Here is a 22,707-nt window from a genome sequence, read left to right on the forward strand (position 1 = left end):
CAGACACAGCTTTGATCCAGTCAGTGAACCCCCAAACACGAAGGATGAAACCACACCAGGTCTTGCTTCTTCTCTCTTATGAAGTCTTCAAAACAGGCTCAAGGAGCCTTGAAACCTTTTCCAGCCAAATGCATTGCCAAGCAACACATACCTCTGTCAGGTGGCCATAACAACTATTCTGCTGAGCTGGGAAAGAATCTGAAAATCATTTCAGCTGCTTTGAACTGAAAGACATCTACAAAAATAATTAAGTATGTATTTGACCACCACATGGGATGCAGAGGATACTTGCTGGACACTGTGAGCACAGTACAGGAATACTTCCTCTAGCCCCTTCTCAGAATAAATTCATGAATTTATACAGCCAGTTGTGGTCCAACCTTCCTCTTACTTCCCTGAAGGACAGCATAGCTGTTCAGCCATCAACTGCCCTATGCTAATGAGAAAGCAGAAAGAAGGAGCTTCCCAGTCTTCCTGATGAAGCTGTGTCAGTATGAAGAAATACACTTGAGGTCCACAGGGCCATAAAACAATGCAAAGGCCTGACTTATTGAACTTAATTAAAAGAACTTACTTCTTTTTCCAGAGTCTTATTATAAAAAAGAAGTGATATCCTTTGAATGTCTTCAGATTTAAGCCACTGCCTAGAAGAGAGAAGGAGTATTATCACTGACACAGGAATAAAGTAGTCCTGTCCTTTTATATTACTGAAATGCAGCAAAATAAGAAAATCAGCTGGGATAAAGCAAGTTCGTGTGTATTGCAGTGTATATGGTGAATTTCATTTACAATAAAAGTGGAGACTACAAATGCCCTCTCCTTTTTTACTCTTACTGCTAAAGTACACTTAAAAAAAAGCTCAGATGAACAATTGTTTTTCTGTTGATCATTCCTAAGGAGAATCAAGGGAGAGATTTATATGATGTAATTCTAACAGTGATATTCCACTCATGTCCAAAATACTGTAGTATATCCAGCAGACAGAAGTGAACCTGAGACAAAACCAGTCCTTCAACAAGGTACCTTTAGGAAGGGCACTGTTACAATATGCAGGAGTGGTGGGTAGGTAAGTTAAACTTCACAAACTTCCTATTGCAAACAAAAATGTAACAAACATTATTAAAAGCAGTGGAGGGATTTTGTCTTTGAACTGTATGGGTCTCTTGACCACAGCCCTGTACTACAGAGGTAGATTTTGATCTTTTTGCTGATTATAAAACCTTCTTCCCTGCTATGAGAAATAGCATAAATATTTGCATTGAAATGACAAATCTATTTTAAACTAAGTGAATCTTGACAAAAGCTTGGCATAGCTTTTACAATATGAAAGACTACATTTATTTTAATGGACGCTCTTCAATGGAAATAATAATAAATAATATCTTTAATGGAAAAGATATAGAATATTTTAATGTCAAGAGAGTTTGGCTGTTTGTACCTCAAGGGCGCAGCGCAAATTTGAAAACAAAATATTAATTAAGCAGACTAGTTCTATGGACATGCAGTATTTGAGCTTGAACAATAGTAGCAGGGCCTGAGATATTTTTTCCAACATTTCCAGCAGTAACTTTAAATTAGGCTCTAAACTAGTAGTGTAGCTAATGCCTTCTAAATAAAAGGGAATGTCTCAACTGACAGTCTGTAATGCAAATAAGTAGCAGCAGTGAACCACAGTGGAACATATCCTAAATTAAAGTCCTGGAGAACAAGAGTGGACAGAGTGGAGTATAAGCTATTAGCTTTAATTTGTGAAATAGAAAATATTTGTTTCCTTGCCTGGGAGATTGTCCCTCTTCCTGTGCAATCAGCTGCATTAAAAAAGGGTCTGTAAACATAGTCAGTTCTTGGAATGCTTAATTCAGAAATATATTTCCCAGTTTGCTCTGCAATGGTTCCCATCTATGTCTGATCATAGTTAGGATTCTGAGGAGAAAGGGAACTGGAAGGCTGGTGTACATATAGCACTATTTTGTTTGGGTTCAGCTGTAATCTACTGGAGAAAACACTCAGTTTGCAGAACATTTTTGGTAAACTGTGAAAATGAAAATGCAAATCTTTTTCCATTTAGTTACAAAAATTAAACAAGAAGTAACCCTCTTCCCCAAATAGGTAACTAATTTCCTGGTTTTTCTTATGGCATCTGACAGGGGAATTGATTTAATTACCATCAGCACACTGCTAAAAAGTTCTGTCTGCAGATCTACTCCCAAGGGCCTAATTTGGTTACACACTTGATGGCATGTGAAGTCAATAGTGCCAATAGAGCACGTGCTGCCTCATACTCCGCATTACAAGCTCACGTTGTCAGAAGCTATCAGTTCTTCTTTAAAGTTCAGAAAAAAGCTATGCTGGTTTTAGGTAGCAGGTGCTGAGAGGTCTGAGATGAGGGAAAGAGTACAAGACAAACAAATGGAAGTGGAGACTGAGTACAAAAGAGGGAGCACAAAGTCACGTACCTCTGGCAGAGACATAAGGGCTAAAAATTTCTACCGTCAGCCTCACCCCCTGATGAGTCTGAGAATTGCCAGAGTATTTGCAAGTATCTGAGGACATGTCTCCTGGGAAGCTAGGTACCAAAGTTTGGCTTAAATTCTTTTGCAATTCCAGGAACAACTCAGACAGACATCTGAATTCTGCCTGTATCCACAGAGGTGTGTGGTTTCATAGGGCTTGTACTGCTTGCCAATGGACAGCGAGGAATTATGCACAGAACACAGCAGCCACCGTGACTTAAAGGAAAAAAGAGCAAAGGGAGCGTGTCCTTTCAACATAGCAACCTGCTCACCAAAGACCAACTGGCTTTACTTTAGCCCCCTCTGTAGGTACATATTTAGCTAGCAGATCGCCATCCCTCCATCTCATGCCCTACACCAAGGCTTGGGATGGCATAGCTAGGGCTGCTCATCCCCAGCCTGTGCAGGACAGGCCCTTTGAGCCAGCAGTGCTTTGTTCAAGATACAGGGAAAAGAAACACATGGGAAAGTGTGATGTTACACCCTACTGGCTAAGGCAGAGAAGCTCTTTGTTCCTCACTCACTCTCACAATAATGTTTTTTAACCTTTCTTCATTCAGTCACAGACCTATTTGCCATACAATCCAAACTTTGCACTTAAAAACATTTAGAAATGCCAGTTTTCTCATAGATTTTCTTAAAAGTTTGCTCCTTGATTCACAAAAGCAAAAGCTTTAGTTTCATAACCACTCATTTGCTCTAGCTGATAATGTTATTTTCATTTTACAGATGAAGAGTTGAGGCACAAAAATGTGCACAATAATAAAGAAAACAAAAATGTGATTAGTTTTGTGTCCTAAATATAGGAAATGTTTTATTTAATTGTTCTGTGTGCTTAGCCTTCACAGAGTTAAAATATTATTGAATTACCTGGACGTTTGAGGAATCAACACTTTTGACAACTTATTCCTGAGAATTAATCAGTTGAATCATAGCTTTTAAGAGATTCATTCAGCTAATCAATACAGAGCTAGGTAGAGAATCTAGTTTAGGAAGGTGACATTCTGCCTTTCTGATACATAAGATAATTCATCTTTCTGCAATTTCCCATGTAATTCACAAAATGCACCGCAACTTTTTCAAAAACCTTTTTTATCCCTAAGTTTCTCTGAATTCTAGGTAATAATTAGATAAGACAGGGTTTCTGTGGGATAAAACAACATACAGTATGGTCACACCAGTATTTTAATGCGCTTATACAGATGCTTTACTTTTGACATCAAAACATCATTTTTAAAATCCATTTATCAGAGCAAGCGTACCTAAAGACACGTAAAAACTGACAAAAACTGACTTTATATATCTGTTTTAGTGAAGTCCAGTATAATCAAAAGGCTTTGCCTATCACACGACCTACCCTATTTCACTGTATTCTTTCTATGACCTGTAACTATCAACACTTTTCTAAAATTACTGAAAAACATTTTCCTAAATCCAGGTACCATTTAATAGGACTAAAAGGTGAACAAAACCCAAAATGTGACATATGAACATTAAATAATTAGGTGTAATACTCAGGTAATTAAGATTCTGAGTAACAGAAGCAGCGGGGGAAACATGTAATTAATCACAATTATTGTCCACATTTTTGAAGGGCAATTCCCTTGTTTCATCAGAGAAATATAAGAAGCTTCAAAACTTATTTTGGACTGGTATTGATTTCTTTCTCAGCCTTATCTATTCACAGATAAGGAAACAGAAAACATAATACTGCCTCCAGCTCTTCCTAGGACACAGAAAAAAAAAATACATGGCAGGTTGTCTCACCCAGCAATTCCAACATGCTATCAAGATTATCCTTCTCTAAGAAATCAACCAACTGAGAGACATTAAACTGTGGTTTTAGGGAAAGTTTCTAATTCTGAGGAATTGTTTCTGTGACAATTGGGAAGCATCAATTTTCACATAATTCTGACTCCCGAGCCAGTTATTTCTTGTGTCTTACTTCTCTGCCCTCAGGTAAGATAAATCTGTAGTGCTACAGCCTTGATTCTACAGACACAAACAGTTACAGAGCAAACTCCCTTTGCCAGAAGATCAAGACAAGTCAATGCCTCTGTCACACCATGATTCACAGGCACTGTCTTATCTCATATAGTAGAAAATGTTACTTTACAGTCTATCTTCAAAATGTGCAGGGCCAGTATTAGTGACACCTTTACTGGTTTCAGACTTGGTGTGCCTGTGGCAGCAAAAAATACTAAACAGTGCCCTCTGTTGCAGATTTATGTCAAAGTTGGCATGGTCAGAGAGAACAAAGGATAAAGCCCTACTTTTGGGCATTGATTCCATCAATGGCTTGGATCATCCTCTCATTCAGCTCCTCCTCAAACCTTCTTTTCTGGGATTTTGTTCTGAAACGACAAATATGGGAAGTTACTTCAAAAACAACAGCTGTCATAAACTTTTGAGTTTATCACAAATTTTTAACATTTATACTGCAATAGCAACTATAGGCATCAGGCACAATGACCCTTGTAAGAAGCTGTTAAAAACCACCGTAAGCTACAGTCTCACGCACAAACACACACACTCACAAATCTAGAGCTTAGCTCTTAGGGAGCACTTAAATAAAACACAAGAAAATATCTAATAAAAAACCAAGAGAGCTCAAGAAATTCTGGTCTAAGGGAAGTCTTCCACAGTGTTATAAATTCATGAAAAAGAATGGGAATATGCTCAAATTCGTAAAGCATTCCTGTTTCTTGCAGTTATTTTTTAAAAACCTTGTCAAAATTGTATGATGAGCACACAATGTATTAGTGCACTGGTCATAACAGGTATTCTCTACCAAAATCCTGCTAACTCTTCTTTTCTTGGAAATACTTTATTATTTTTAGTAAGACAACTGAGCACTGTCTGAAATTAGTTTCAGGCATACATCATGTTTCTCTATTTATGAGCCTTGTAACTCATCTGCAATAAAAAAAGCTTCTTTACTTTTGCCTGGACTCAGCATGAACCCAACAGAGGATCATCAGAATGGGATTATCGTTGCTAACATAAATTGCTGCAAACATTATCAATCCTTTCAGTAGTTGTGCTTTCCTTCAGGATGACTTATCTCCAATATTGACAGATGATGTCTGTATTTGAAAACTTAAATCCAATGTTAACTTAAAACCAATGTTTTTTAAGAAGTCATCAGTCAGGTCTGAAATTTGACTCTTTGCTCACCAAGATATTCTTAAGCTACAAATTGAACCCTGTCAAAGGTAACATGGATTTTCCTCAACATCAAGATTTTGGGTTATTTCCCCAAAACTGATAACCTGTTGCAGGTTTCAAATTAATACAGAAATTGTATTAGTGTACTTACAGGAACTTTCAAAACCTCAACTGATTTCATGCCTACTCAATGCTATTGAATTTAGGTAAAAAAGTGCTTATAACTTGTTTTTCACAAGAAATCAATCACAGAAACAATCTACCTAGACAGATGAGGAGACATTGTCCAACCCCAGTTAATCCTCTTGGCAGATCCTCAACAATGTAAGACTGTCGTGTAATGCATAAGAGCTGACACTTAACAGAAGCCTACAGTCAGGCTTCAAACCCTACATTTTCATATTCTAATAAGATACTGATTTTCAAAGTGCTTATGATCATTTCAGCTCTCTCATGTGAGAATGATTAACTAGGTTATCTAGAATCCTATTTACATGTCTGTCTCACTATGGACATTAGACGCCAGCAACAGAAGAAATTCCTTCCATAATATGGTATCAAGACACATTTTTGTACCTTCTGAATCTATTCTGGAGCGGAGTTTAGAAACACAAAAGCAAGACCACAATCTTCAAGAACTGCATTATTTCCAAATGCCACAGTCCAATGATCTTTCACTGCCTGACCGAAATTCTTTGGACATACTGTCCAAATGTAAATGTGCAGTTTTAGAATTAGACTCTTTTTATTAATAGCATGCATGTTCAGTCAAAACTTGTTCATCTTCTGGAACTTAGCAATATTTTAGGTAATTGCATAGTAACCAGAGACAATAAAAACACAAATTTTTAAGAGGTTCATTCAAATGACTTTACAGTATTTATGATATCATTATCTGGCCCTAGTCATTGAGGTACCAAGCAGGAGCATGAAAATTTAAAGCTACTGTGATCTTGTAAACATTTTGCATAGCAGGAGCACTAGAAAAGACCGCAAAACACCTTTTGAATATCTATTACTGCAAACATATAAAAGACTTTAAAATAATAAACACAACAACAAAATGAAATTTAAAAAAATAAACACAGCAACACAAATACAAAGCAATTAAACAAATATACAAAATGTCTCTTTTGGTACACATTATTATCTGTTGTAAGAAAAATTAACAGCCCTTTCCATCTTCCCTTTTCTTACCCCTCTCTGGCATGCCTCCCAATTTTCCTTATATAATTTTCTTCCCACTAGTAGAGTACATGGTTTGTAGTAGGTCACCAACATACCAATTCAGAATAAAGCTATTTGTTATCAGGAAGTGAATTTTCAATTCATAAGCAACATGTTTGCCAAATCTGTTTCCATAGTCCTTCTTTATGTAAGAGGTATCAGCACTTACATAAAAAAACCAGTCTGCATGAGAAATGGCCCTCACTATTTGACAGCATACCAATGTATATTTATTTATATGGACTTTCTATGAATAACTGATTTTTTTAAGATTGATTTACCTCTCTCTGCAACGCTGAAAATGATATTGCCCCATGGGAACATCCTAAAAAACAAACAAACAAACAAAAAGACCCCTTTTAATTACAATAGACCTTAGTAATATTAAGTAGCTTTTAAAATAGTGTTGAAAACAGGGTCAAGTAAGGAGAACAGTTTCCAGTGTAAATACTTTTAGCATTCAATTAAATCTGTCTAAAAGAAAAATCCAGCCAAAAGTGGACGATGGAGTGACCTGGAATAAAACTCATCTGTCAGTATAAACACAGGATAAATTAATACAACAATCTGAATCCAAGAGTGTTTTGCTTTACAACAAAGACTTCAATGCCACCACTGTTTGGATGTAGCCCAAACTCTTGCCATCTTCAGCAAAAACCAGTCTTAAGTGTTTTTGAAAAAAACAGACCTCAGTGGCCAAATACAGACAATGGTCATTGTTTTCTAATTAATAGCAACAGCAGCCATCCCACATTTATTTTGTGATTAATAGTGATGACTGGGTACTTCCTGTAATGAACCTGTCACAGTCCACATTCTGATGCACTATGTTTATTGAACAAGAATATGTCTCATCTATACAGGAACAAAACTGAATGCTAATGTTCTATCAGAATTCACCTCTCTGCATTCACTTTTCAGAAGCAGAAGATAATGGAATGTATAAGAGGTAGATTGACAGCATCTTACTGACAGCAGTAAAACAGTGTTAGTAAAATTAAAAAGAAATTTGTTCAGTGTAAAAGATGCAACATTGCACTATAGTACTCTAAAACTCAGGCCTCCAACCACAGCTAATGACTTGTAGGTGCACCTTCAAAAGGTAGATGTTACAATGAGTATGGATTTGGTTCCTGGATTACTTTGAATAAAGTCCACTCCAAGTAGCACAGGGATTATTCTAACTTCACAGCCTTCGCTCCAGGTTTGGCCATGTTCCAAATGGAGAATGTAGCTAAACAGTCAATAAATCTCTAGGAATTTCTCTGTATTAAAGGATTTCCTTCCTAAAGGTGTTGCATTCTGCCTTTATGGTCAAAATATCTTTCCACAAGATGAACAGCAGCCATTGTACATGCTGTGACTTGGGGGTGTCTGAGCTCAGAGCATCAAATATGTATTTTAGGAGGTATGCTGGACTCCTTATAATTCAGAGATGCACTTACAGAAGAACATGGCTTCTTAGAAGCTAATACAAAACTCACATTCCGATGTAAAAGCTTCCAGCAACTTCACTGGGTTTATGCCCTGTACAACTGCATGTATCTTCTTCTACCAGAAATAACCAGGTATTTAGCAGTGAGCAGCTTTTTCCTTTCAAATATTGCTATATTGTACAAAATGACATAAGTAGGCCCCTACTGTTGTGCTTATCTTGCCATTTTCAGTGGTCATGCTGTCCCTGTGATGCAAGTGTGCAAATGGCTTGGCTGCTCCCCAGGATTCCAGGTACCGGGTCATGCGGACAGAAGCTCTCATTTTGGCTCCATCGAGAGTATGCCGAGGCCGAATGTGGTGCTGCGGGCTTCGCTTCTCTCCCTGGTTGACAGAGGACAAAAGGTGATATCAGTCTTTGTGTTCATGACCTTTTGAAGCAGCAGTGCATCATCTGGCGCCACAGATCTCCATGATTAGGGACGTATAAACGGAGAGGTGCTAAGAACCCGCAATTCTTAATGATATTGCTGGGAAATATCAGAGACTTATTTCTGAAGAGCGGGAAACATTTGCACTGCAAACATTATATATTTGTAGGCAACAATAATAGCTCTGATCAATATCTTCTTGTAGTGAATTATTCAATAAAGAGATTAGTGGTCCTGCTCAAAATCAAGTATGACTGGCCACAAAATAAAAGTACTACTAACCTTAGGATTGATTACAAAGTAAGTCTTAACATTATGCTCTTTCAGATATGGGTCCCTCACATCTCCATCCCCATCTTCCACTTTGTAAGCTCCATTCAAATGGGCCAAGGTGACTGAGGTGATGTGAACACGGCTGAAATTATATTTTAAAAGAATGACAAAGTCACAAATACTGATCAAAAGCAAAATTTGAACCTGATCAACATTTTTTACTTGCTTTCGGATACAACGTTTTTATGCTGATCACTTTATTCCAGATTTTAGAAGCTGTGGTGGCCTGTGGGCCTGTGGTACAAGGGACAAAGAGAGTCCACTGGTGAGACAGTCCCTAGTACCAAAGGTTCCTCCCTAGGTTAGGGTGACAGAAAAGGCTTCCCCCAGGATGCTCTGTTCTGCTATGTTAATGTACCCCAGTTCTGCTTCCCTGGCTGGCCCATTGGCCTCCCAACTCCTTATTACTTTACATGTCCCTGCCCTAGAAGGTTCTCCACTCCCTGTTCCCCCCATTGGCCCTTGCCCCATTGCCACTCCCTCAGAGTTTCCCATTGGCTCCCATACCCTAGCCTTGCCTGTGTACTGCCCCTGTGCCCACAGACCATTGGTCCCTGATGCTCCCTCTGCTCCCATATATTAACCTGGACCCTCCACTGTTCTTTGTCTTCATCCCTGGAACCCTTCATGCGTGTGGCTGCAATAAGTCTCTCCTGTGGAACCCCATACGAAGACCCTTCCTGCATCTTTGCTGTCGACCCATTTTATGGAGCTATCCATGTGTGTGCGCGTGTACGCGTGTGTGAGTGTGTGGTGGTCCTGCCGAGCGGCTTTGCCTTGGACACGCTTTCAGAAGGTCGCGGCTCCTCACCATCCAGCACCGCAAACCTGGAGCACGATAAGAAGTTCTAATGGGCATAAGTCTAAAAGTTTCCATCCACAAAAAAAAAAAAGCTCCTTAAATCACAGGAAATACTGAGTGCCCCAGTTTTGGTTTTTTTTTTCCCTCAAGACAGCACCTAAGAATGTGTTGGGGCATCTCCATGAAGGCTGATGGCTTAAGACGTGGTGCCTATGCATTTCTCCATGGCTGAAAAGTTGGTGTGTCCAAAGGTTAACAGAGAAGACTCTTACCCTGGGACTCCTCCAGCTTCCATGTGATTGGCCAGGGTAACATCGTGGGACCACACATCGTACTGCCACTTCTGCAGCCCAATAACACCGCAGAGCACATTCCCAGAGTGCACTCCTACACGCATGTTAATATCAACTCCAGTCGCATCTCTCACTTTCCTGCGGTTGAGAATAAAACCTCTGTTAATGTATATAGTAAGCCCTTTGTTTTCTTTTAATTTACCAGTCAAATTATGTGGATGGCACACCTGTGGAAGTGCTCAAGGCCAGGTTGGATGGGGCTTAGAGCAACCTGCTCTAGTAGGAGGTGTCCCTGCCCATGGCAAGGGAGTTGGAACTAGATGGTCTTTCAGACCCATTCCAATCCAAAACATTCTATCATTCTATGATTCTATGAAAGAAGCATTAACAACAGTAATAACATTTACTTCTTTTTAGCATTGCCACCATTCTTTTAATGCTATGATTATATATTACCTCTCCTATTATCTTTATTTGCAGCAATTTGTAAAAATATTAATTCTCAAGTCTGTGTCTGAAGTTCCTTCTTTTATGTTCATCTGAAATTATTTGGGAGGGCTGAGATGAATAGAGGAAACGTTTTTAGTCTCAGAGTAGAACCTAAGGACTGTTTTTGTTCTACAGGCAGCTTTTGGAGGTCTGGAACTACTGTTACACACCCTTCTATCTAAAGACCCTAATGTTTCATCAGAGACCTTCTCATATCTGTCATATCTGAGAGGAAGGATGAAAAACCCAGCACCTCAGGCTATTCCACAGGCTGGGGCTTGTACACTCTTTGGGGATATGGGCTCAGTGCCTTTCAGGCTGTGGAGAACACAGGCTCAACAGCCTTCCACATGCTTAGTGAATGCTGCACCCACTCGAACATTATGGAGCGATTGAAAGGCTACCCTCATCGTGCAGACCACATCTAAACCTTCGACTTTTCCAGTGACAAAGTATCTGTTCACCCCATCCCAAATCTCAGAAGGGCCCGACACATAAGATAGGCATTTATCTTTGCAGAAGCAGCTCTTCTGAATCACAGGGGTGACTGAGGTCAAACAACCAGGAGGACATTTCCAGACATATGTCATATGCATACCCTATGTAGAGAGTAATAAAACTAATTCAGTTATCTATGGGCTTATACAGCCCTAAGAAATGGGAAGATCATAACTTAACTGGATTTACTTATTTAAACCCCAATTCATGTGGACCCAAACCTAGCCAGTAATAAGGAACATGCACATACACTTGGAGAAATTCGGGGTGTTAATGGAAGAAAAAACTGCAGCCTAAGGAACTCAAATGGCTCCTGTATATGAGTTGGGTGTATAGTTCTAGCAACATCTTTGATCTCAGTGATAACAATTATCAGCTCTGTACCTTCTGAATCATTGAATTAAGGTGGCAGGTTTCTCTTTTTTTTTTTTAAAGGGAACATAGAACACAACAGGCTTAATTTGATATGGTAAATCCTACATTTAAGCAGGAGTTCTCATGTGGTTTTTTTCTGGGAAATGAAAGTAACAGGAGCATGACTGAAAGTATTTTAATTCCGTCTGTCTCTCTCAAGTGTTTATTGGTATTTCTTTTCACATTGCCATTTTACACTGCTCTTGTGTAGCTGACACACTTGAAAATGAACTGCCTGTAAATGATCTTTGTAAGCAGTTGGCAAATGCCAAACACCACTTTGCTCCGCACAAGGGATACGACAAAAGCTTAGCACTTTGGAAAAAAGTGTTTTACAAAACTGGGCAAAATGTGGAACATTTATCCTCTAGGAGTGCTTGTCAAAGGACTGCCCTTTCATATTCTGCAGAGCAGGCAGAATAAAGTCTGCTTCGTAATAAGCTCTCAGGAGTTAACCAGGGGAGCAAGCAGAATTGGACCACAACTGAATCTTTTCTTCTGTCTCACAAATTAAAGAAACCATGGAAGACATTAAATTAGCAGTGTAACTCTGGACCAAATTAGGGTTTACTAATTCTTCTATCCTGTACTCCTTGAACAATCGCTATGACAATACAGGCACTGAATGCATTCAAGAATGTAGGCTATCACATCCCCAGAGGACGCTTGCCTTACCTACAGAAGTATATCTGAAACTTCCCACCTTTATTTCATTTTCTGCTCCCCCTGTGTCTCTGGTTTCCCTCAGCACAGCACAGTCTGTGTGCCCAGCCTGGATGGGCAGTCAAAATATTCATAAAGAGTGTATTTTTCTTATTGCAACGTGAAATTTGAGTTTGTAAGGATTCTACATTTTTCAGAGGCATGGTTAGCTTGCAGGTAATTCTAGCAACTTTACTCCACACAAGCAAGAGTTCAGGTCATTAGGAAAGCATCTACACGCTTTACCTGAGCTTTATTCTTCTATAATTCTCAACTAAGGTATCTAAGACTTACCTAGCCCTGTCTTACACACTTTAACACATTGAGTGAGCCTTAGGCATTTAGTCCCCTGCAAACTGCCACCTTTAACAGCATAGTTTCCTTTTGGATCAGACCCGCAGGAATGAAATCATACCTAAAAGAATTCTTCTATTTTGTATCTAACATTCAAAATGGTGTAACCATCTTATATCCAACAGTTTCTTTCACTTTCCTCTGAAATTGAGTTTGTTTCATGCTACCAAATCAAAGGATGTCTTTGAGAACGTGTGACTGAGAAACATGCAAATAAGGAAGTCACCAGGCAGACAAGGGGGTAGACTTTGAGCTGAGTGGAAACATCACATATATTCACACACAAACATATTTTGCCTTAACAGATAAGCTCTGGCCTTAAAGCACCCAGTTAAGGTGGCCAGCTCTCAACATCACAAGCAGCACTGGCATTTATGCCTTGATAAAGTGAGCATCCCACTCCTGGGCAAGCAGGCTGCAGACTATAAGAAACATTGGATTTGTTCCAACATGGAACAGAGAAGCAAAGCAATTAATCAATGGGACTACAATCCATGTTTGAATGGAACAATCCATAGCATAGTGAAGCTGAATTGCTCAAAATGGAGCTACACATCATTAAGTAAGAAGACTGAATAAGACTTTGTAGTACAGATCACCTGGCAATTTGGCAGAATTCCTCCTTTTTTGCTTCCAGGAGAACTGGAACTGAAACTATATTCCGGTGGTAAAATCTCTATGGAACTACCAATATAAACAGCAAACCACTCTATTTCAGTAGCTTACGGACCGAGGGGGCAGTTTGCACCTCAGTGACTGAATAGAACAATAATTTCTATCTGACAAAAAAGGTATTTCAGATAGAGCAAGTCAAATATATTGAGTGACACACTTCCAATTGCAAGAGTATTACTACTTCTCATTTTACAGGGCACAGAAATATGTCAGGAGATGCTTCCATATAAAGATGCAGCAATCACACAACAAAATATGGAGCTGATTAATAATCAGCAATTTTCATTCACCTGCAGGCTGCGACACTTGACATAATACTTTGAAAGGCTTTGAAAACACAGGGTACAGATTCCTCCCTTCTTCTGTAAACAGGCTGTGGTAATCAGGCATCTGTCTATGGGAGCACTGTGGTTTCTGACTACTGTAATAAAGTCAGATCAGAATATGCTTTACAACTAACATGTAATTTTCTAGTCTGTAAGGCTGCTCTTACCAAGAACCTGATCATACAGCATTAACAACGAATATACTTGATAGCAGCTTGAGCAGAAAGTTATTTCAGAGAAAATTGGAAGTCCTGAAGTGTGAGAACTGACAGATTGCTCTCTGAGCTCAAGTAAAACATTGCATTATGATGTGTGATATACTTTGGTTCTTTGTGAAGGGCACTTTATGGCTCAAGCTTAGTGTTGTTTTTCCACCACTCCGTAACCTCCTATACTTTTTTCTCTAAGTAACAAAGAACAGGTTGATCAGAAACTCCATGCAAATACTTTTAACTCACATTTCTCACACAGCACACAGATGTTTTGAAATGTAAACCAGAAAGCTCTCATTTTCACTCAAAGGCTGGGGAAAAAATCCTAACATTTTTAAGCCAACCAAACCAAGCAGCCCCCAAGGGAGGGCAGAACTTTGGGACTAACACCCTTTTACCAGCTGCTCTACAGAAGGGATGGTAGCTTTAGATCCTAGTATGCTAGAGAAGCAAATGGTTTAATTGTGGTTTAATTGTGATACTGTTCTAGTATATCTAAGTGAAAAAGAGAAACATCCTGTGAAAGCAACTAAAATGCAACCATATCTGTAGACTCTAATGTTTGGCAAGGAGAAGTACTCCAAGTACCCTTTAAAAAATAGGTTTCTTTGGACACTGTGTAAGGTACAACCATAGGTGGATGAAGAACCAACATTTTAGAGAATGCAGCAACCTGATTCCTGTACTGAGATCAGTTTTACAAAAGATTGCTAAAGCAAGGAGATCAAAATACTGGTTTCCAAAAATACTACCCCTTTTCCATGAACACATAAAAGGGAAAAGAACCAAATTTGCTTTAATCAACCTACCCATACAGTAATTACCCTGGATTGAATCAGAAGACCAGATAACTAAAAGCCAAAACCCTCTTGTGACTGCAATTACGCACATATGAGGGTAGCACCTAAGGATTAGAAGAATAATTTTGTACGGCTACTTCATTAATCATTAACACAGTTCAACACAACTATTCATTTCATGATGATGTGCACACCACACATACACCTCACAAGGATGGGCCAATTCCTTACTTTGCTACATGGCCAGTGGTTAATGTGACCTAGACAAAAACATAAAAATTGGAACTTACACTTATAGAAGAGCACACCAAGTTTTAAAATCAAAGTTCAGCTGGTTAGAAAAAAACAAATCACACAAAGGACTCCCAAATATCCAGACCTCCACATGATACATATTTTTGCCAAGTATAGCTCACCTAGATATACTATAATTTTAGTGAAAGGAAACTGGGTTTTAACGTTTTTTTTTAAAGTTTGATACTTACTTAATGGCTTCACACATGTCCAGTCCCATTTTCACACAATTCTTGGCATGATTTTGAAGAGATATAGGTAGTCCAGAAACACAGTAATAGCAGTCACCTAAGATTTTAATTCTCATACATTCATTTTCCTGGAGGAAAAAAAAAGCAAGGTGAGATGGTCACTTTTAACTTGAAGTACATAAATGACGGGTTGCTGTTACAAAGACTGACTTAAATGATAAAAGCAAAGTCATTCTACTTAAGCTTGTTTCAGTAGAGAAGAGCTTGCTACAACAGAAATGCTGGGAGAGTTTTGTATGGTTGATCCCTCCACCCATTATGGTCCTTAATGGGCAAAAGCAGAAGTAATTTCACTGCAAAACATGTATGTGCAGCATTGTTCACACCTGAGAATAAAGAACTGAATGAAATTATCGTGTCCTCAATCTATATAAAGCCTTTTTGTTTGAAATATGAAATCAAAAGATGTAGTTTTCCACATTTACATCTCTGAAAATGTACTATGGAATGCTTCCAGAAGCTAGCAATCATAACAGTATTTCTATATTTTATACTCTAAGGCCATGTAAAGATTTTTGTTTTTTAAAAAACAATACTGGGCAATAGTTTTTGAACTAATAAAAACACAGAAAACTTTTATCTGTTCTGAGGTTTCTGATTTCACCTTCACACATGAAGTTTGGTTTAATTTTTATAAAAATAACACCTAAATAAGCAGAAGAAAAATTTCTGATTGTATTTGATTCTTTTCTTGAGTAATCAAGAGGCTGTGGTTAGTAATTAAAATTGGTTTGATCATTATTGTCTCTCTTCTCCTTCAGTCTCATAAATGCTTTTTCTGAGATTGGAAAACTGACTAACACTTTTCTATCTTGAGTTTCTTAATCCTTGTTATTGCAAAAAATCTATTTAAAGAACTGTTCATCTGCCATTAAGCTTTATTGGACTCCATGAGCTGTCTCTATTGGTCCTATTAGAGAGCTATCTTGGGTTTCACAGACTGTCACACTGGCAGAAATGCACTGCTGCACTCAGACCAGAGCCAGATCTTTTTCTTCACACGTTTCAAATCCAATCTTCCTGCCAAAGTCTCAGAAATGCTGCACAAAGGCCCCAAGAAGAAAAAACTATTTTAAAGATGACTCCCTTATTCAAACTAACAGTAGCAGCCCATAGCCACCCACCTTGGCAATCTGATCAAACTTGCCAAACAGCTCGTTTAACATGTGCACCAGTTCCCCGGGCGAGCAGTCACTGGCCAGGCGAGTGAATCCCACGATATCAGCGTACAAGATGCTGCAATAGAAACAAACAGAATCTTGGTCACAGCTTCCTTCTGCAGGACTCAGATCCATCAATCAACAGCAAAACCTGAAAGTAAGCATTCTGGACTTCACAGGGGTATGTCCATACCCAAATCAGCCACCAGTAAATGTAGAGCAATAAATATGACTACATTTATAGGGAGACCTATATTTACTTTTATGGATGTTGTGTTTATAGGCAATATATACCTATATTTATCTTTATAGGTGTTGTGTTTATAGGTAATATATACCTATATTTATAAGTATTAACTTCTCAGTTTACATGCCTTTATAGGCATACCTATATTTATAGGTGTTTATAAACATTTTATACCTGAATTTGTTACGGTATTAAAAAAATAGAAATATTTTTGCAAGTCACAAATCAGCAAAATAATGGCAATATAATAGTTTCAAAGAGTGTGCTCACAAGAGAACATGAGTTTCCTCAAAAGTACTGCAAAACTTTTAGTAAAGTGGTTTCTAAGAATATCATTCAAACTAACTTGTCTCATCAAAAAATAAACAAACAAACAACTAATCAAAACAGGAAAAAAAAAAACTTGTAAAGAAGAAAGAATGTTTAAAATAAAAGGTGATCTATTTTTCCAGCTACTAGAAAATTTTAATTAATAAATAATTACAGCTGTCAGCAGAATATTTTATCCCAGGTACTATGTAAAATACATATGTGATACAGCTGCCTCTGTTTACATGATATAAATCCTGAGAAATTGTTCCAGTCAAGAAAATTGCAAAATCGGAATCATACCACTGACGTGAATTACAATTTGAATAGTATACATGGAAGCAGGATTTGGTACTTCAACACAAAAAATGAAGATGCTATGAAAAAAAGCCTATTGTGTGGCTTTTTCTCAACAACTCCTTTGTATTATAACCTTTGGGGCTCTTCTGGAATGTAGCATTGTCAGCATTTGATCAAATTAAGGGATGCTACATATTAAGTTAATGAAAAGAATATTTAAAAAATTATTTTCTTAATTGCTCCCTTAACACTTTCTTTCAATTTCTTTTGTCTGAATGCTGTTGATACATTTTATTACAGTACAATACCTTACATTGGTGTGCCTTTTGACATACAAATTGTGGAAGTTATTGGTGTTTTCCAGCTGGCCTGCCTTCGGACCTTGTAACCTCTGAATGATCTCTGCTTTCATTTCCATGGCAATGTGAGCAGGCAGTAAAGAAAGTAGAAGACGCTCCTAAAATTTAAAATGAAATGTCCACAGTTTCTTTATGGAGAATAAAGTTAGTACGGCATCAATACTGTGCAAGGCACACACTATTGCCAATACTACAGAACATTTTGAGGAGGCTTGCACTGAGGCCTGGTATGAACTCCAAAGTCAATCAGTTCCTTGAAGAGTGTGACAGAGATATACACACATTTCCAAGTAATACCTGCCTTCTTCAAGGTTTTGTGTATATTAGAAAAAGGTTAAGCCAAGCTTAACATTTGATGAAGTTATGTACAGGAATCTATTCAATATCCGAGTAGGATGCAGCAAATGAAACGAGTTGTAAGGCCAGTCCAGAGAACTTTCAGGGAAATGCTGTCTGATTCAGGCAAGAATAAGATACATCTTTTTATTTTAATGTATTTAAATGCTCTACCATAATTTTAGAAGTTAGACTGAAATTAAAAGATAAAATACAGACACAGGACATACTTAAACTGATGAACTTTTGCAAAGCATTTTGATAGGTACTCTCCCCTTCAATATGGCATTTGACAAAATATTTCTTTTTAAATTAACCTAAAAGCATATTGAATATTAAAAAACCCCAAACCCTAGATATTTTTCCTCATCATTTGGTATTAGGGTCTTCCTCTTCATTTGATATTATGGTCATATTATGGATATGAGCGTCTCTCTGATGCTTTCATTTTGCCCATTTTACCTGTGACAGCTTTGCACCGAGTTCCTACTTCTCTGGAAAACAGAACAAGAACTCTGCAAAAAAAAGTCCTTCTTGCTTTATCATACTCCATCTTGAAACTGAGAAAGGATTTCCTGTTTTCTCATAGGCAGACAGGAGAGACTCCTTCTGGCTAAGGATAAAAACCAGTAGCCTGAACCAGTGAGGAGGGGGGAGGCATCTGAAAATGCCCTTGACAGAACCAGAGAGAGAAACAGCTACACCAGAAAAGATGATGACCCCAAAATGTGCATGATCCTCAAGTGTTACTCAGAATAATGCATTTTCTTTGATTCACAAGAGTATTTTTGCAGACTTTGCAGTTCTGTTCACGAAGGCACCAGAAGAAGTGTAGCCATTAATCCAATCCTCTGCCTGGGATAATTACTCCTGTTCAGGTCTGATGACCTTGAGTAGAGCATGGCAATAACAGGGCTATAGACTCTTCTAATATTTGCAGCTACCTTGGCTATCTATCTCTGTCAAGTATAATGAAAAATTCACATTCCTCATAGCATTTGTGCACTTGCAAGCATAGCATTCAATTACATGAGGCCCTGTGAAACTGATCTTGCACATACTTGGCAAAAAATCTTCTATTTCAGTGAATCAAGACAGAATCTTGCTTTGCTGCTAATTAATATTGAACTAATAATTTATTTCTTAAATGCAAGATTAATTTAGTATGTTTAGGCACTTGAGCAGGTTCACATCCAAGAGACCGATGTATTTTCACTGGTTATGTTCAATGGCAATGTTTCACTTCCACTGCTCCTTGGTGGAGGTATTTTGCTAACTTATAAATAATATCTGCACAACTAATTGATTTTTTTCATAACAAAATCCTACTCTTCCAAGTTGCTCTTTATCTAACAGTACAGGATTGTTCAGACTTGTTAATAACTATAATTACACAGTTAATGAAGAGGTGAGTGCTCTTAGCTACAATTTTACATCACCATACTCCTTTTGTACCAGGGATAGTAAATGCAAGTTGGTTTACTATCTTCCTGTGACTGTTACGATTCCAGACACACAGTGACGCAGGCACTCAACATCCAGGTTACTGCTTACATCTTTGAAACTCAGAGAGGCTGGCAAAAGGTCATAAAGCAACAAATGTTTTCAAGGAAGCAAGCAAAAAAAAACCAAGAGAAAAGGTTTTCATGGAAAGCAGCATGAAGTCAACTACAAGCTAAAGAATCGTATGAGGCAAAGGAAAAGAGAATGCCCTCAGTTTGTAGGGGACATCAGGAGAGATGGACTATTTCCCCTTCTTTTTCTCTTCAGGCCATCCCACTATTCCATTCTGCTTAAATAGCCTGGTGAAGCTGTTCACCACACCAGAATTCCCTCCAAAGAATGTTTTCTTTCCTCCATTTCCACCGTACTAAAGAGAAGGTTGCAACCAGAGGCTGCATTAGGGAAATGCAATTGGTGAAGCACACTGCAGAACACCTTGCCATGCCCAGCTGCACATACAGCCTTCAGACACCCTGCAAGCATTCACACTTCAATCCTGAAGTTATCCCTATTGTGATAGATGATGTGGACTGTTAGTTTTAATTTCTTTCACTAAAAGACAGTTGTGAAAGAAGGTGAATCTCAGCTACTTATGAACACTGTGGCTGGGCTGGTCAGCTAAAGATCCTAAGAAATGCAAAGCACATAAGAACACCTCCTTCTTCCTGTTTTGTCATTGCTGTTGGCTCAAAAGAGAGGAGTGGAAGGATCAAAACCACTTACTGATCAGCTTGTGGTGCCTGATGTTGTGCATTGAAATTCCTGCAGACTGGAACAATGCAAGGAACACCACAAATCAAGACTGCTGCTTATGCTGGCTTTATATTTGGTAATACATTCCATTCTGTACTGTTCTCTCAAAAAGACAGAAAATCTACCCATCAAAAACTAGGTGAACTGAGATACAAGACACTGACTTTTACACAAAAATCTTCCTTATCCGTAGTAACTAGAGAAGCCACTCTCAGAGCTACAGTCTGTAAGAAAAAAGCTGAAGTAATTCTGAATGCAGGTCAAGAGGTACCATTTGAAAGACTTCAGACTGAAAATAAGAATACCTGCTTCAGGTGAAACTTCTGTGCTATGACAATAGTGAAAATCTCTTCACAAATGTCCTTCCCTAGAATATTAACAACATGACCTTAGCAGCTTATACAGGGGATTTACACACACAAGACTGTTTCCTGACTGTTCGTGTTCCCTGGGACTATGCTTTCCTCTCAGTCACTTCTAGCTGATACCTCTCAAGTCCTAGGGCTAAAAGATGGAGCCCACGATCTATACTGAACACAAAATTAAAGTCCCTTTCAATACTATAGGGTTAAGTACTTCTCTCTTCTCCACCTGGACCCCACTAGGAGGATAGCAAGTAGACATCCTCCCTGGGTTTTCTCGCTGAAGTTTTTCTGTGGTATTTATCAAACTGTTATTTGAGTTCCTGTTCACTCAATCTCTCACATCCAAGTCCCTGAATCATACAGATTACTTCAGCAGTGATTTTCAGTTACACATTACTCCTCTAAGCTGTATAAACTCTAGTAGCTGACTTAGCTAGAGTAAGTTAGCATAGCTCAGTTAAAGAACATAGCACTGTGTTGTTTTCGGCAAGGCAGCAATTGCGCTTGAGTATCTTGCACAGTATCATGCTGTTGTTATGCAGCAAACAAGCAAAATATCCAAATACTAGGTACAGGACATTTTCTAAAGTGCATGTTTCACAAATCAACCTCTTCTTGGCCTGAGGCAATAATGCTTTATTTATTTGCTCATTCCTGTTTTATTATGTGAACTACCAACACTGATTCACTCATTTGTACAAGATTAAACCACTATCAACTCTTTACTGTAGCATAAAGCTAAGAATTTATGGATTTAAAGGCCAAATATTCTTCCATCTAGTCTGATCTCTTGAATAATATAGGCAACAGAATATCATTAAGGAGAAACAAAGGTAGTCTGATAGGACTCACTATATTAAAATCAACTTTCTGCCTTGCTGTCAGTGGAGAGAAACTGTCCTTCAAGGCATTTCACAGAATCTAATGCTGAAATTCTGAGGTAGCAATACTCTCTCTCTCTCTCTCTGTTGTCTAGGGAGGGAACTGCTGGTCCAAATTTTGGTCTTACTGGAAGAAATGTCCATCTTTGTTTTTAAGCTTCTTCTGATATCCAACAAGTCTGCAGAAAAACTATATATTTGTAGATCAGTAAAGGACTATAGGAATATTTTTGGCCCTACAATCGCATATAGGGATATTTTTGTCCCTTTCAATGTTATTTAGGGCACTGAATATTGAATTCTGCTTTTCTGTGGGTTGGATTTTGTTTTCAGATTCCTGTGGCATATATCTAATCATCTATTTAGCAAGTTTGACAAACAAGGTCAGTAACTCAGCAGTAAGAGCTCAAGGAGCAATTAGCCTACGCATGCATCCTGCTTCACTACAAAGTTTGCAAATAAACACAAATAACATCAAATTTTCAGCTTCCCTTGAAATATATAAAGAAATAACTCACAAGAAATGAATTTTGTGATTCCTGACCACAAAATGAACAAATAGCCAAGAAGCTGACCAAGATTATCATCAATTATAGTACTGTTTTCCCAGATCTCATGATCATTCTCTAAAATACACCTACAAGAATAAATAGTTGTAAATTGTTTTTTCTTAAAGCTAACTTGGACTCCTAACTGTGAGGGAAGACGACTTCTTAAAATTATTTGCTATTATCTCCTTAAATTTAGCCTATGTTAATAACCTCCATCAACCTCATTACTTGTGCTGAGGCCAATAAATTGATTTTACTCATACACACCACAAAAGGTATTCAATCTTGGCTGCAGAGACATCAAGAAGTGGACAATTCACCAGCTTCTAGTGGTTAATCTGCTGAACTGTTAAAAACTGTTAAAAATGTGTTCTGTATTTCTTACTTTGAAGTTTTGGCCCGGTTACATCTTTCTCAGCTCAAGATTAATGTCCCTACTCTTATTCCTGTAAACACAGATAACTGTCTTTTTGATGAGGTAAATAGACTTAGGTCCAAAAACCTCCTTCTCCTAAGTGTTTTCTACACTCTCTTCTCAAAACTCTCAACAACCTTCAAGCATTTTCAAGGGTTTCTTGACACAAATCCTAACATTTTGCTCCAGTAAACACAGACACACACATATTTATTTCCCACAATATGTCCATGACTTACTCTGTGCAACCTTCTGCTGTAACATACCCAGAGTTCCTGGTCTGCTGTTCCATGTCTCCTACTTTCTCCAAAA

General features: G+C 38.1%; 1 protein-coding gene across 2 annotated transcripts in view; it reads right to left on the bottom strand.

The window, feature by feature from the left end:
• The window catches only part of ADCY2 (adenylate cyclase 2), a 205,755-nt gene that overhangs the window by 55,488 nt on the left and 127,560 nt on the right, over positions 1 to 22,707 (bottom strand). For both annotated transcript variants that reach the window (XM_039549160.1, XM_039549159.1), the window contains exons 5-13: positions 17,541 to 17,689; positions 16,341 to 16,452; positions 15,157 to 15,284; positions 10,181 to 10,339; positions 9,056 to 9,188; positions 8,550 to 8,726; positions 7,190 to 7,233; positions 4,787 to 4,867; positions 575 to 644 (exon numbers count right to left, since the gene is read on the bottom strand). In XM_039549160.1, coding sequence (XP_039405094.1) covers positions 575 to 644; positions 4,787 to 4,867; positions 7,190 to 7,233; positions 8,550 to 8,726; positions 9,056 to 9,188; positions 10,181 to 10,339; positions 15,157 to 15,284; positions 16,341 to 16,452; positions 17,541 to 17,689 — 1,053 coding nt within the window. The remainder of the gene's footprint in view (positions 1 to 574; positions 645 to 4,786; positions 4,868 to 7,189; positions 7,234 to 8,549; positions 8,727 to 9,055; positions 9,189 to 10,180; positions 10,340 to 15,156; positions 15,285 to 16,340; positions 16,453 to 17,540; positions 17,690 to 22,707) is intronic.

The sequence above is a fragment of the Corvus cornix genome, chromosome 2 (genome assembly GCF_000738735.6).
Source record: "Corvus cornix cornix isolate S_Up_H32 chromosome 2, ASM73873v5, whole genome shotgun sequence".
Lineage (NCBI taxonomy): Eukaryota > Metazoa > Chordata > Aves > Passeriformes > Corvidae > Corvus > Corvus cornix.